Below are 15,473 nucleotides of genomic sequence, written 5' to 3' on the forward strand. Positions count from 1 at the left end.
GTATGTATCCTTTTCTTTCTTGTTGTTAGTGGAATAAGTCTACTTGTGGAGAAAAGGAAGAAGGAAAGAAAAAAGGGAGTTGCAAAAAATATCCTTAAATCTTAAATCTTATGAGGGTGTCCCAAACAACCTTCTACTTTGTTAAAAAGATAACAAAAAACAACTCATCAGGGTATTCTGTGTTACATACCTTGTACTCACAATCTGTACCCATTTATCTTATGCCTGCAAAGGCACAAATTATGAAAATATGGAAAATTTGCATGCACAATTAGTTTAAAATGGACTAAGGAGCATGCTCACGTATATTGATAAACAATTTTAAAATAAAAAATTCATAATACAAAAAAATTAATAAAAATTTGAAGAGAGAGAAAAAACTTAATTCATTATCAAAACTTAAGTAATTATATTTGATCACAATTTTTTTAACCATTAAATCATATTATTTTGAATTTTAACAAATATTAAATTTGTGGGTCACTATCATTTTACAATAGAAATATAGTTGCACTTCATGGGGAAACAAATCAATCAAAACGACAAATAGACTAAATATATGGAAAATGATACATCATCACTTTACAAATCTTCTCCAAAGAAATAACATATATTATAATATAAATTTATTAGATTTAGTTGGAGGATATCGAAACAGATATAACTGCCCGGTAAAACATTATAGATGTAACTAGAATAAGGATTCTCTTCATTAATGGAAAAACAAATACATATTTTTACACTTATTTTTTAGTGGTAAAAGTGTAATTTCATTATATTTAAAAGAATAAAAGTGTTATTGAAAATTGCATTTCGTATACTAACTCGGGTAACTAGGGACCCTATAACTGGGGCGATGAGAAATGACACAATTGTCCTCTTATCATTGATTGGCATGAATACGTATTTGTATGTGCAACGTACGTAGCCAAAAAGAAAAACCTTGTATTCGGTTCCAATCGAGACGCAATTAGGTTTAGGTGCAACGAAATCAAATATTTAACGTTGTAGTTTGATTTGTTCCAATCTCTTTGTCTTCTTCCTTCGATCTCATCGCCATGTCCAACAGGTCAATTTCAAATCCATCATGCTTTATCTTTTCTCCTTCATTTCCATCAAATCATGTTTTCTTCATTCGATCTCATCCAATATTCCCATGCTTTCGCTGTTATATGATTTTGATTTTGTTTTTTTTACCCGTTGTTATGGTTAGAGAGAAAATTGTAAATCAGGGATGAGTTCTGAGGCCTTTTCTCATTCATTTCCTTGTTGTTATGAGAAATTGAAAACTAAAAAAAATGTCCAGATTCTTTTCCTGTCAAGGTAGGATTAGGATTATTGTTGGGATTTAATATATGAAGTTGAATTTTGAATATAGGTTTACTGTGTTTTTTCTTCTAATGCTAATGATTGATTTATTTCAAGTAACACACTTATTGTCATGTGGGAAGTTATCTTGAAATTTTCTAAAATCTGGGTTTTAAGTTTTGTGATTTTTGTCTTTTTTTTTAGTTTTTCCATTGAATTTGTCAGATTCTTTGTTGATTACTTTGTTTTTTTTGTATTTATTTTATTAAATCTATGAATTGCCTTAGGTTTTGCAAGTTCTATGCCCGAGGAGCATGTTTGAAAGGGGAGCAATGTAATTTTTTTCATGAGAGTAAGGATACTCTGACTGATGTATGTAATTTTAATTCTGATTTTTATATACTATTTATTTACCAACCAATTGATCTGTGTGTTTTCTTACTATTTGTTTCTTATATGGAAAACAGATTTGCTCATTCTATCAGAAAGGATTCTGTGCTTATGGTAGCCGATGCAGATATAAGCATGTCAAAGCTTCCGAAGCATCATCCTCTGCAAATGGACACCAAGCTTTGGCTTCAGATTCTGATGTGGCTCACACTACTGAAGGAACATCAAGTTGGATTCCAAAGACTATGAAATTATCTTCATCTGATGAGTGTGCAAGGAATTCACAACAAAAGCAGATGGGTGATGTTGGTGAGTCCAGTACTAGAGGTGATATACCATCTGAGCATTTCTTTTGTCAATTCTCCGCTGCTACTTGCCCCATAGGAGATAAATGTTCTCGTGTGCATGGAAGTAAGTGTTTATACTGTAGAAAACATTGCTTGCATCCTACTGATCGAAAGAAAAAAGAAAATCATTTGAGGACTTGTGAGAAAAAGGAAAAATACCTTCAGGCTTTGAAAAATAGTCAAGAAATAGAATGCAATGTTTGTCTTGATCGTGTTCTTTCCAAACCTAAACCAGCTGAATGTAAGTTTGGGGTGCTTCCTGAATGCAACCATGCTTACTGTTTATCCTGTATCCGCAATTGGCGTAATAGTGCCCCAACCTCTGGATTTGACATGAGTAATAATAATGCTAATACAGTGAGAACATGCCCTGTTTGCCGCAAACTATCATATTATGTCATCCCTAGTGATATTTGGTATTCTACTAATGAAGAAAAACAGGAAATTATTGACAACTACAAGGCAAACTGCAGGTGATTTCTTATCTACTACTACTGGTGCTTATATTCCCCTACATTTGACCTTAAATTGGTTTGTTACTTGGTAACTAGTAACCTGGAATTCTTTTCCAGTTGTGGTTAATTGATGAAAGTGTTAATAAGAGCTTGAACGTTTTATATCTGAAATTACCTATTCTCGTCTTTTATCCAGGTTGATTGATTGCAAGCATTTCAACTTTGGGAATGGGAACTGTCCATTTGGGAATATTTGTTTCTACAAGGTACACTCAAGTTACTTCCCCTCTTTTGTCTCTTGAATTCTTTTACTATTTCCTTGGGATAGTTTGATTATCATGGTTGTTGAAAAATGGGTACTATCCTTCTGTGAGCTATAGTTTGCTCTCCCCATGTTTCTCATTCCAGTAAATGAATATTTTTCATCTAATATTTCTGTTAGATTATTTCTGATGATAACGTTTTCAATGTGACTGTTCTGTGAAATTCCTCCTCGTTGTCGTGCATATGTTGTCTCTACGGTCTTGGGTCACTCATTGAATTTGATTATGTATGATCCTATTGTCTGATCTTCATTACCAAATCAAATTCTGTCTTATCTATCAGCAAGGTCTTGATTACCAAATCCATTTCTTTGTTTAATGTATACACAATTTTATTTTCTATTTCGTCTTCATAGTTTGTTTCCCCTTGCCTCATTTTCAGGGGCTGGCATTTAGACTGCATGCTGATTAAAATTTTCATTCCATGTATCTATTTTTATTTGAAGATGTGAAATTACTCCTTATTAGTATGATGGACTGGGTCTTGAACACCCTTAGCTGTGATGCTACTGTATTTTTAGTAAAATGATTGTGCATTTATAATTTATATATTCGGCATTAACATACTCCGTTAATTATTTCTATGTACTGCATTTAATGTACCATGTATTTTATTATTATTAGTATAATATAAGTAGACTATAAAATGTTTGTTATAGTTGGACTATAGTTAGTGGCACATCGTAGTTTTGTATTTTAATGCTAGTGTTTCCCCCCCTAAACTGCATTCCATTTGTAATTATGGATGTGGTACTAACTTATGATCTGATTAGTTAATTTTGTGTAATACATTTGATATCACATATCATGTTAATATAATTAATAGAGTATTCATAGAGGAACCATGATTTGAAACTAAACCAAATCAAGATTTGTGGTTTGGTTTGGTCACCAGAAGTTCTCATGGTTCATTTTTGTTTCTAGAATTTAAGGATTGGTGAAGGTTGAATCAAATAGTGAGCAGCCTTATGGTGAAATAGAGGCGAGAGGTGTAAAAAGGATAAAATGCTTGGTCAAATTTTGGCTAACATGTAATCTGTCTTTGGGTATATGCACCATTTTTTTGGGGACATAGTTCAATTTTATAACTCCTTTAATTATTTTGAGAAATGACATTTGTTACTTGCAGCATACTGTGAAGCCTGGCTCATACACATGGATACATAACAGGCCACCACCTCGACGTAGACCTAACAATTATGATATGTATGACATGTTGGATATGCTCAGCGAAGTTGATTTATCAAGTGGGGAGCTTTATTCCATCATGAGGGGCTCTGGGCTTTACAATGATATGGATCCATTTGAGATGATGGCTATATCAGATGCAATGGCCAGTGGGGATGGTCCTTGTTTGGGTCCTTTTGATTCTGATTATGATGATTATTATGATTATGATTATGATGATGATGACGACGATGATGAAGTAGACATGGATTTTTTCCAGATGACTTCTTTGTCAGAGGCATTAGCATCTGGCGTGGACGACTTTGGCCCTGAAGATTTTGAAAATGATGAAATGCGTCCTATGGAGGCAGCGTTGTTATCAATGATGATGCATTATAATATTGAAGAAGAGGGGGAAGAAGAATACAGTGATGAATACTATTAAATTTACTTAGTTCTTATGAAACCCATCTTTAGCCATTTTTTGAAGTAGATTCCTTTGGGATTTGGATTCAATGACTTTCAGAAATATTGGGGCAGTTGAGATTCTTATTCTAGTTTGTGGTATATGTTAATTCTCATGTCAATAATTGGTTTTGGGATTATTTGTCATTTTGTATATTTAATCATATCATACTATTGAAGGAGTTTTGGTTTGGGGTTTTTGTTTAGTCCACATATTGGTCCTTGAATTTTGATTACCCTATTGAAAGTATTATTATTGTGGCTTGAAGATGATAAAACAGTTCTGCACCACCCTATCTCATACCCTATAAAAATGTGTTGTCCCTTTGACATATAGCCTATAAAATTTTATATATTGGTTTTTGTAGGTTCTTGGGGCTAGTTTGGTATGATTTTCCACAATTTATAGTTAGAGATTAGGATTCAATTTTCATACACCATAACATAAAGTCCATAATCCATAGGAATGTTCTCAACCCAATTTTGTTATTATGTGAGATTCCTCATGAAAGTTCATTTGAAATCAAAGGAACTTTATATTGCTCTTTCATAAAATTCATCACCGAAGTTCAGTTAGTTGTTTTTCATAACAAACAAAAGCTTTCTTATAGTTAAGGAACTTCTATAATTTGTATGATTTTCCAGTCTTACATGAGAACAAAAGCTTCCTTATATAGGAAAAAGAAAATTGGTTTTTGGTAAATTATTTATATAAAAGATATAAATTATTATTGGTGATAATTTGAAATAATATGAGTCATAAGATATAATATTTATTTTGAGTGATAAATGTAAAATTAATTTAGAGATATAAATATAAAGATTGTAGTATTAAAATTTGAATATTTGATAAATATAAAGATAGTAGTATTAAAATTGAAATATTTGAAAATTTAACCTAATTTTTCTAAGATTAAATTAAAATTAAAATCAGTAGCAAAATTGAAAACATATGTGTATAAATTTTCTTTTCCTATATTATCGATGTGGTAAAATTGACAAATAATCTTATTTTATTATGTTAAGTATTCAAGTTTTATATATTTCATTTTTTAGAATTATAAATTTCTTTTGTATTGAGTATATTTTATATTGTAATTTTTTTTATTGGATATATTTTGTATTATAATTTTTTGTTTTATAAAATTTAATTTAAGGTGAGAGAAATAGTTAATATTTGTTTTGGTAGTAAAATAGTTAATATTTTGGTGGTTATATGGTACATTTTTCAATAATTTACAAAAAAAAAAAGAAAAAAGAACATGTAAGGACACGTAATGGTGTGACATAGGATGTGTGTACCTAAATCCTTAAACGCTTCGCAACTTGTCTTCTTCTTCTTTTCTTTATTTATTTATTTATGAATTCATATTTCTCCTCTTTTCTTAATTTCATTTCATTGTTTATAATAACAACCCTCCATTTCCTACCTTCATTCATTTGTTTTGAGGTTTAGGGTTTTCAATTTCAATATCCAACATGTCTAAAAGGTAACCTCTTTTTTCATCATTCATTTATTTCAATATTGTTTCTGTTTATCATCTTGCTTCCTTTATGTTTTAACTTGGAGGAAGATTATATTTTTATTTATTTTAATATGGGATGATCACTTTTCACTTATCACAATTCAGAAATAGAATATATTGCAAGTTGCAAAAGAGAATCATGGCCATGCTTTTTTTGTTCTTATTGTTGACTATGGGAAATGGTTCCTTGATTCAGTTAGCTTGGCTCATAAGTTCATAACAGAATGGACTGTTGAAAATGTGTGGAATGGAATATAATAAGATCATGCTAGTATTTGGATGATTAATGTTCAAGCCATTCCTTCACTCCGAAATTCGGGGGTTTAAAAATTGAAGCCTTTGAGTTCTTAGGGATTGACTCATTGATCCTCCCTTTCCTTTCCACTCCCTCATTAAACAAATCATGCTGACATGGTAATATGGTATGTGGTACCCGGTGTGGTTCATCAGTTTTTACATTATTACTACAAAATACGGTATGTGGAATTCTCTAGCTCTACATATGATAAATAAGAGAACATGGAACTACGAAAAAACTCAAATGCACTTCCATTGAAATTTATCAGCCGATAAATGTAAAAACCATCCCACCATATTATATCAATGTCGACGATTTTGTCATTTTGTTTCATCCCTTGTCATCCTCGCAACTCATGACAGCCATTAAACATAGATGAAATCTCATTATTTTTTGTCATTCCATTTGATTTTGGCTGATCTTGTTCACATTGATTGTACTTATACTTGAAAAACTTGAAGTGGTTTTGCTATGAATTATTTAAATCGAGCCTGATACTTTCATCTGTGACAATGCGTATATGGTTTTTGATCAGTGACCCTGATGTTATACTTAAAGCAAGTGTTTTCGTGTGGGCTTTTTTCTTTATTAATTTGATGTTTTTCCTATTTAATTAGCAGACTATTCTACATTGTGTAATTTCTTATCTTTTGAATGCTCTAGGGTTCTTTGTAAGTTCTTTGCTCATGGAGCATGTCTGAAAGGGGAACATTGTGAGTTTTCTCATGACTGGAAAGTTCCTGCAAATAATGTTAGTGATACAAGCTCTTCTTTGCATCAGGCCCCACCTATTGATATTTATTGATTTACATTTCCCTGATTATATGTGCTTCTTTTCTTATTGCAATAGATATGCACATTTTATCAGAAAGGAGTATGTGCTTATGGTAGTCGCTGCAGATATGATCATGTCAAAGCTTCTCGATCACTGTCCTCCACCCCATCTTCTTCAGTAACCGAACACCAACCTGTGGTTTTGGATTCTGCTGTATTTGCTAATACTATAATTACATCAAATGGTATTCCTACAACTGCCGACGATTTTCCTTCTGGAGGTCCTTACCTTCTTCCAAGTCAACCAGCCTGGATTCAAGAATCTGAGTATCAAGACTTTCTCGGGGAAGATGATGTTGCCCAATCTAGAATTACTTCCCCTTCTGAGCTTTCAATATGCTCATTTGCTGCTGCTGGAAGCTGTCCACGAGGGGAAAAATGTCCTCATATTCATGGAGATCTGTGTCCCACCTGTGGAAAGCACTGCTTACATCCTTTCCGACCTGAGGAAAGAGAAGAACATACAAAGAGTTGTGAAAATAGGCAAAAGCATCTTGAGGCCTTGAAACGAAGTCAAGAAATTGAGTGCAGTGTATGCCTGGAGCGTGTTCTTTCAAAGCCTACAGCAGCTGAACGTAAATTTGGGCTGCTATCTGAATGTGATCATCCATTCTGCATATCCTGTATTAGGAACTGGCGTAGTAGTAACCCAACACTTGGGATGGATGTCAATGGCACATTGAGGGCTTGTCCTATCTGTCGTAAGCTATCGTACTTTGTCGTTCCAAGTGTCATTTGGTACTCTACAAATGAAGAAAAACTGGAAATTGTTGACAGCTACAAGGCAAAGCTCAAGTAATTTCTTGATCACTTACAAAATCTTTTTATTTCTTCTCTGATCTTTTATATCCAATTAATTTATGATTTATTAAGGAATGGATTCAGGATTTAGACTTTTTGGCAGGGGTGCTGGCCCTTTTCTGTTCAATATATTCTGTAATAAATATTTATGTATTTTTGTTCATATATATATATCTATGTGTGTGTATGTGTGTGTCCATATATTTTCTAATATTTTTATGTTATTGTTTATTTTCATTTATAGGTCAATGGATTGCAAGCATTTTGACTTTGGGGATGGGAACTGCCCTTTTGGAACTAGCTGTTTCTACAAGGTAATGCCTGAATATAGGTAGTTAGTTCTATTTTTCACCCCTCCCCCTCTTCCCCCCCATCTGTCGCATTTTGTTTTCTGCTGCTATCATTGTAGTTAACTAATTAATTTTTCTCTAAGTGTTTTTCGATCTGTTTTTCAGTAGTCTAGATTAGTAAACCAAGGGTATGTACAAAGGGGGAATGCTTGAGAGGAATTGTTCATAAGGGATGGACATGCACACTTGATCAGTTGATCTCTTACTTTTAGCGTGAGAATCAAGGGTATAGTTAGGATATGAATTAAAAGCTAACTTATGGCCTAATAATCAGTAGCTAACTTATGAATATATTCTAACATTAATACTAATATTTAATCTTGTAACATAGCTTAATATATTTGATTCCCTACGAGTCAATTTCTTAATATTCTAACGTAGCTTACTTGATTAAGTTTCGTATGAGGCACAAGCCAGTTTATATTAAGTGGTGTCCTCATAGCATGCATTTTGCTATATAAATTGTTAGTAGAGCACTGAAGTTGTTATTATGTGTATTTAGATTTGCTGCCATATAATTTCTATTTGCATGCTTGGTGTTGAATTACTATGATGTCTAGATAGTGGTTTGATGCTTTTAACCCTGTTAATGATGCTTAATTAGTGCTTTGGGTTGTCCTTTTGAAAATTTGACTGGAGCGTAAAAATTGCAGCATGCATATCGAGATGGCCGTCTTGAGGAGGTAGTTCTGCGGCATCTTGGAGCTGCAGATGGTGATACTGTAATTGCTAAAGAGATCAGGTTTCTTTTTGACATTTCCTTGGTTCTTATCTTTGGCCATGCCAGATTATTGTTAATTTACACTATAATGAAGCAAAAGATACAAATTATTGTTAATTTCACTAACTTAATACATGATGCTATCAGGTTGTCAGATTTCCTTGCTAATATGCATTTAAGATGAAGGGCGATGTCCATATATTCTAGTGTAAGTTTGAGACTTTTGTTTGTTTTACTTAAATTGAGGATTCTTGCATATAATATGGAATACAATGAGTACAGCTTTTGAATGTGGATATATATGTAATAGAAGGAATAATAGAAGACATGAGTTGTCTTGTATTTTGTTGAGGATAATCACACTTGGTAGAAGGAAGCATCCTTTCTTTTAAGCAATTATTACACTTTCCAAACATAGAGTACTGCTGCAACCCAAAGAAACACTTTCTTTGTGCTCTCTTCTTTCATTGTTTTTCAACCTCTTTTTGACCCCGAAAACATCTCATTCCCTTATTTATTTTCATTAAGTTCCTGTGGGTTGGGTTATGATTTTTTGCTTCTGGGTTTTTGGTACCCTCTAGTTTGAAGGGGCTTTGTTATTGTATAATCCCCACTTGTTTAATTGCTACCTGTGTGTTATATCTGCAGGACACTTGCGTAAAAATGGCATGCTTCAGTGCAAAGTTATTTTTACATTGGACGTCGAGCTCTTGTTCTTGTTTCATGGCAGGTACTTTTACAGGAAAAAAATATGCACTTGATAGCCCCAAAGTTTTTGAAATTATAACTTGTTAGATTTAATTTTAGACATATCATCAAGATGGTATTTGTTTATATTGTTTTGTTTTTCATTTTCAGTTTATGTGTTTTCACCAACAATTACAAAAATAGTACCTTTTTTCATTTCTTTGTTTCCAAACTTTTGTGAAGGAAATGTTGAAACTAGAGTTTGAAAACAGGAAACAGAGTGAAAGCAAAGTGGTATTTGTATAACTATTGGCTAAATTACATAGAAAATGAAAATAGAAAACAAATCAAACACCTCCAAAATTTAAGTTGATAATACCAAGTATTAGTTCTTGCTTTTATATATGTATATTATAGAAGTTTTAGATCTGATCTCATGGTTGCACACTTTAGCTTTACTATGGCCATGGCTGTGTTTTCTCTAGTACTTTATTTATTAAAATTTAAAAATGGAATTATAGTAAAACATAATGCAAAATGCATGTCCAAAGTAACCAAACAAGTTCCAAGCATGATGTTCAATTAGCTTGTGGTGTTTCTCTTTATTTATTTATTTATTTATTTATTTATCCTTTGTATCAATTGTTTCTTTTTTATTGAGGTTGTAATATTTAATAAGCTGTGGTTACTTATAATTGTTGCTTTCATATTTTGTTAATCCATTTCAGAGAAGAAGTATGGGAAAGAAAAGGCAGTGATGAATTCCCTGGTTGTAATAAAGTGCATTGTCAAATAATAGGTGGACATATATGCTTGTACAAGAATATAATCTCCAATAAGTATGATGGTGCCATACACACTACAGTGCATTATTTTAGCAATCTGTTAGACTTTAAGATGCATTTAATTTTGTATGGTGAATTATATGCCAAAATTTATTGGGTTCATTGTATGATGGATTTTCTGTCTGGGTGATATTGCATAAAGTGTCTTGAGGAAAGGGTTCAACACATGAATGGGTTTTGTCATTGAAACAAGACCTTGTCAAGGACCTTTTTGGGGGCTTATTTAAGCAACATCCTATCATTTTTTTAGAGGAATATCCTGTCTTCCAATTTTGGTGAGTATACTAGTGGTATCAAAATTTTATTTGGTGAATGTATCATCAGTGACCCCTTCTTTAGTCTTAGATAAAACCAGTTTCCTTTTGTATCATTCACTCTATTAAAAAAACGTAATACAAATGAATGGTGGATAATATACACCCCAAAGTTGACTTTAGTCTAACAAATTCACTCAAATCATAAAATTCAGAGAATAGAACCAACCGAATTAGAAGCTACGGAAGTAATTGGCGGCTTTTTGCAAGGATGATTTTGGCCCTTCTAAAAATCAACACGCAAACAAATCTAGTGGTTCAGCTTGATAACACGTGACACCCTCTCAAAGAAAACGGGACACATGTATGGGCTGAACATGATGTCCTCCCTCATCCATTCTGATGCTACTCTTTCAAATGTCCCTAAGAATAGAACATGGTACAGCAGCTCTGCTTCCTTTTCAGGTGCTTTGCTAATCCAAGTTAAACTGAAGGAGTAACCTGTCATAATCTCAATCAAAAGAATATGTTAACCAAGTACTTACATGTCTGCAAAAGGCTACAATTTTATTGAAGAAAACTTGGCTGTCCTAGTAAAAGTAATCCACAAATGAAAAAGTGCAATAAGGTTAGCAGTCACGGATTTCTTATGGAAATGAGAATAAAAGAACCAGTGTTTCAGAGTTAAAAAATCAACAAAACTGTGTGATCCACTACAGACCTCAAACACAACTTGATAATAGGAAAGAGTCCTAATCATTCAGAAATCAGAATCTTCAAGCGAGACAACAGAGCCAACATATTAACTCTTCCAACAAACTGTTAATACAGAATCAAGATATAATAAGACAAAGAAATAAGTTACAATCAAAACTGTGAGTTACCACTTGATAGATGCAATGCAGAAAGGCATAATTGTTGAGTTTGATGGTCAGAAAAGAGCTTGAATAAGCCAACGGTCACTTTTCGGAAAACCTACAGATGTAGAAAGCAATGAAGGATATACAAATATGACAAAATCCAAAAGAAACAACAAATACCATGTGCCGACACGAACCTGATTGATCATTAGTCTTGGTACTGCACTCCAGCAGCTTTTTCACAACAAAAATTTCAGCACATTAAGACACCTTACATTCTCTACCCAAATTAGTGAAATGAAATGTGCATATACATTTATATATATCTCTGGGTTCTAAAAGCTCACCTTACCAGAAGCAGTCTCCTTGCAAAAGCTTTGTGCCGACTCTCTCGCCACAGAATTACCATCACTGTTTCCACAGGATTTAAACCTTGCTTCATTTTCCAATTCATCCCGCTTACTATGTTTTCTAGTCATTCCTCTAGATGGACTATTGGAGATAGCTCCAAACAGATCATCTTCAGCAATGACCTTACTATTATCATTTAAATCGCCAGAAGTTCCTTCCTGCTGCATACGTTTTCTAATCAATTTTCTAGATGAGCTATTTTAGGTAGCCCTGAGTTGACTATCTTCAGCCATGACCTTACTGTTATTATTTAAATCACCAGAAGTTCTTTCCTGCTGCATCTTTCGCAACTTCTCAACTTCTTCAGAAAGAATTCATCTGCCGACAGTGCACACCCAAGTCCTCAATACTAAAGAAGAATCGATAAAAATGAGACATTTAAGGACAGAGACACAGGGAAGAATACTGTAGTAAACTAACATTCACAAACACAATGGTAAAACAAGATTCCACCAATCAAGAAAAATCAAGATTGCCACCAAAGTTCCAAAGAAAAAGATGAACATTGGTAGTTATCAGAATAGTAAACCTTGCTTTACTACTTAAATAAGGACATAATCAGAAAATATGAAAAGTAACCAAAACAGTTTTAGATCCATAGTAACAAGTAAAAAACTGAAGTTATATTACATTCCTGTGCAATTAAGAATACAGCAGAAAAACCAATTGATTACTGACTTCTTTGTATTTTAAATGAATAAGTACATTGTTTACTAACTTCAAATAACCATGAACATCTCATTCAAGAACAATCAGGTTTGTTCTGCTAAAAAAGGAAATATTGCCTGATATAAGGACATTCAAATAAATCAAATATTATCTTAATATTGTATTGCAATGTGTTAGACAAGTACATAATAGTAGTGAAAGAACTCAGTTTTATTAATGTATAGCTAAAAGGGAAGTACAATAAAAGAGAACGTCAACCAAAGTAGATTAGTGAGCATATTTGATCTACTTGAAAACAATAACATATGAAGAGAAATAAAGTGATCAAAGCATGGCATCTGAATTTGCAGGCATCCTCCTAAGAAAGTTTTGTGGAAGTGCAGGCATATCAAAGCGTAGTCTTGGTGGTCTTAACAAGTAAGACACAAAAATGAATACCAAATATCTAAAAGGAATGAGATAAGTGACAATAGTAGCAACCAAACAGAATATCACAAACAATGCTGTTGCTCTTGGATCCCTCCAACTCACTAGTGATTGCACCCTTTCTCCTTGAGTAGCCAAGTCTCCCATCACAGCCAACACCCTTCCTGATATCCCTCTTAATCTATCATATCTTTTCTTTAGATTATCACCACTGAATTTCGACGGAAATGGATCAAATTCTTCTTCTAACTCTTCACTTGTTGCTGTATCTGCATGTGACAGTTTCATATCCATGTGGATACCTTGGCCTTGTTCTATACCCCCAAATACCAACCAAAAGGAGCAAGAAAAACGTTGATGGTAGAATTACTCCTGGAAATACAATCACTAGGGTAATGATTATGTAACTAATTGTTGTCCAAACAGAGCTCTTCCAACTTCTTATCTCATCAAACTTCTTACAGACAAAGATTAAAGCATTGAGAAGACCAACAATCCTGTAAAATTGTGCTCTTCCTCTCCTCATACTCCACACATTTGCCCTCACATCTAGCATATACTCCACTACCTCTTTACTCAGTGGTGGTTCAGCCCTTCTCAACCTCAATGTGGTGATGGCTGCAGCTTGGTTCCTCAAGTTATCCACTTGAAATATAGACAATGGGGATCTATAGTGCATTCTTGGGAGCAAAGGTCTTGCATAAGTCTGCAAAACATTCAACAAAGATGGAGAAGAAAATCTCACAGCTAGTTGGATTTCTCCCATCTTTGTGGCTCCATGAGCATGCAAGTTTATAAGTGGATAAGAGTGAGTGTAAATCCTACCAGTTTCAAGGGTCGATAGACGGATCCTTACCTTGCCAATTCTCCTATCCACTGCTGCTTCAGCATTTTCCCCTCCGTTGTGTACCTGCTGCAAGTGTGCATTGTCAAACACTACAATTGTAATGACAGTGCAAGGATCATAAACTTCCCAAGTGTATTGCTCATTCCACTTTGGGCTAAAACTATCAACAATAGTCCTTGTCCTCACCCATTTTGGACCATACTTAGCTACACAATATGCGTCGGTGCGATTTTCCTTCTTCATTGGAGAGAGCCCAGAAGCACTCAGAATGCCTAATTCAAGAACACCAATACCAGGATTGCATAAATACTTAGATGATGGCCTGAGATCACTAGTGTAGTGAGTGGCCTCATCAAGAACATGGTACCCTCCGTCCAAAGAGATCCTCACATTAAGTCTACCTGCAAATGTAGACTGATTCTCTTCTTCATCCTTGGGCTTCTTCTGAAGATTGTACCACATACAAGCTGGTGGTGTAGCATCTATTCTCTTCTCTACATCTTTTAAAGGAACCACACAATTTCCCAAGCTCTCATGCTTGTTGTTAATCCCATGCTCAATGCTTATAAGCAAAGACTCATCAAATGGCTCTGCTGCAACAAACATCAAATCCTCATTCCAAATTGGGTTTGAACTAATTTTCAATGGACTACTTCTCAAAGCCAAGTTCCCTAGAACAGCTTGGATGAAGATTTCAGAGTTGCCATTATTCTTGTTATTGTTATTATTTCTTAGGAACAAATCTTGGCCTTGAATCACATTAACTCTGAGGTACCAAAGCCTAGGAGAAATATATACCTTTGAACTAGTGTAAGCAATGTGTTGAGTACCATTATTTGCTGGTATTGGTGGTGCTGCATCTGAATGCCAAGCATCCGGAAAAGCCTCATCTGCCTGAGTCCCCATCCAAACAGATACCATCAGCTCTCCATGAACTAGTTTCACTCCATTTTTATCCTCAAGTTTGTACCATTGTGGTGCCAATGGGCTATCAGGAGGGACCCTCATAGGAACATCAGAAACACCAAACGCGACGCGACCGATGAATGCATCACTGGATTCAGTATCAGCAGCCTTGTCTTTGTCCATCACCACAATTTCCAAAACTGATCCTTGGAACCTCTCCTTAGCAAAGCAAAAGACTTGGTTCCATTCTGGACTAGAGGTGTTGTCCATGATCCTTGTTGTTCCCATAGAAGTTCCAAGTTTCACTTCCACATAAGGATTGCAAGTATCACTATCAGAATCACTAGCTTGAATCAAGTCTTTGGCTTTCACTATTCTAGCAAACAGGAAGTGCATTTTTTCAACAAGATCAAAGGCAGTGGGAAGCCTGTCACCACTTATCACTCTTCCAGCACTAATGTTTGGATTTGTCTCCTTCAGAGAGAAATCATCTTTCTTATTTTGCTTTTGATTCTCCTTTTGGTTTTGATTCTGATTTTGTTTTTGCTTTTTGTTCTCATTTTGGTTTGCCATTGTTATGTCT

At 34.1% G+C, this 15,473-nt stretch overlaps 3 protein-coding genes and 1 pseudogene across 8 annotated transcripts; 2 read left to right on the forward strand and 2 right to left on the reverse strand.

Moving 5' to 3' along the window:
• Window positions 971–4,666, forward strand: LOC109334190 (E3 ubiquitin-protein ligase makorin-like). 6 transcript variants are annotated; one of them, XM_019569809.1, is made up of 6 exons: window positions 971–1,069; window positions 1,596–1,680; window positions 1,776–2,518; window positions 2,697–2,766; window positions 3,953–4,207; window positions 4,241–4,666. In XM_019569809.1, the coding sequence occupies exons 1-6, from the start codon at window positions 1,059–1,061 to the stop codon at window positions 4,433–4,435; spliced, it is 1,359 nt and encodes a 452-aa protein (XP_019425354.1). In that variant the 5' UTR covers window positions 971–1,058; the 3' UTR covers window positions 4,436–4,666. The 6 variants fall into 6 exon arrangements, with proteins under 6 accessions (XP_019425354.1, XP_019425357.1, XP_019425356.1 ...); XM_019569812.1 differs by having other exon boundaries at window positions 3,953–4,195; XM_019569811.1 differs by having other exon boundaries at window positions 3,953–4,195; window positions 4,238–4,448.
• On the forward strand, window positions 5,864–10,764 carry LOC109334193 (zinc finger CCCH domain-containing protein 69-like). The gene is made up of 8 exons (XM_019569818.1): window positions 5,864–5,945; window positions 6,943–7,030; window positions 7,130–7,908; window positions 8,159–8,228; window positions 8,918–9,006; window positions 9,133–9,193; window positions 9,634–9,715; window positions 10,401–10,764. The coding sequence occupies exons 1-6, from the start codon at window positions 5,935–5,937 to the stop codon at window positions 9,167–9,169; spliced, it is 1,074 nt and encodes a 357-aa protein (XP_019425363.1). The 5' UTR covers window positions 5,864–5,934; the 3' UTR covers window positions 9,170–9,193; window positions 9,634–9,715; window positions 10,401–10,764.
• LOC109334194 lies at window positions 10,937–12,611 on the reverse strand. Its single transcript, XM_019569819.1, has 4 exons — window positions 11,979–12,611; window positions 11,829–11,865; window positions 11,656–11,746; window positions 10,937–11,272 (listed from the first exon to the last, which is right to left on the reverse strand). The coding sequence occupies exons 1-4, from the start codon at window positions 12,083–12,085 to the stop codon at window positions 11,082–11,084; spliced, it is 426 nt and encodes a 141-aa protein (XP_019425364.1). The 5' UTR covers window positions 12,086–12,611; the 3' UTR covers window positions 10,937–11,081.
• Window positions 12,921–15,467, reverse strand: LOC109334192 (annotated as a pseudogene).

The sequence above is a fragment of the Lupinus angustifolius genome, chromosome LG19 (assembly GCF_001865875.1).
Source record: "Lupinus angustifolius cultivar Tanjil chromosome LG19, LupAngTanjil_v1.0, whole genome shotgun sequence".
NCBI classification, from domain to species: Eukaryota; Viridiplantae; Streptophyta; class Magnoliopsida; order Fabales; family Fabaceae; genus Lupinus; species Lupinus angustifolius.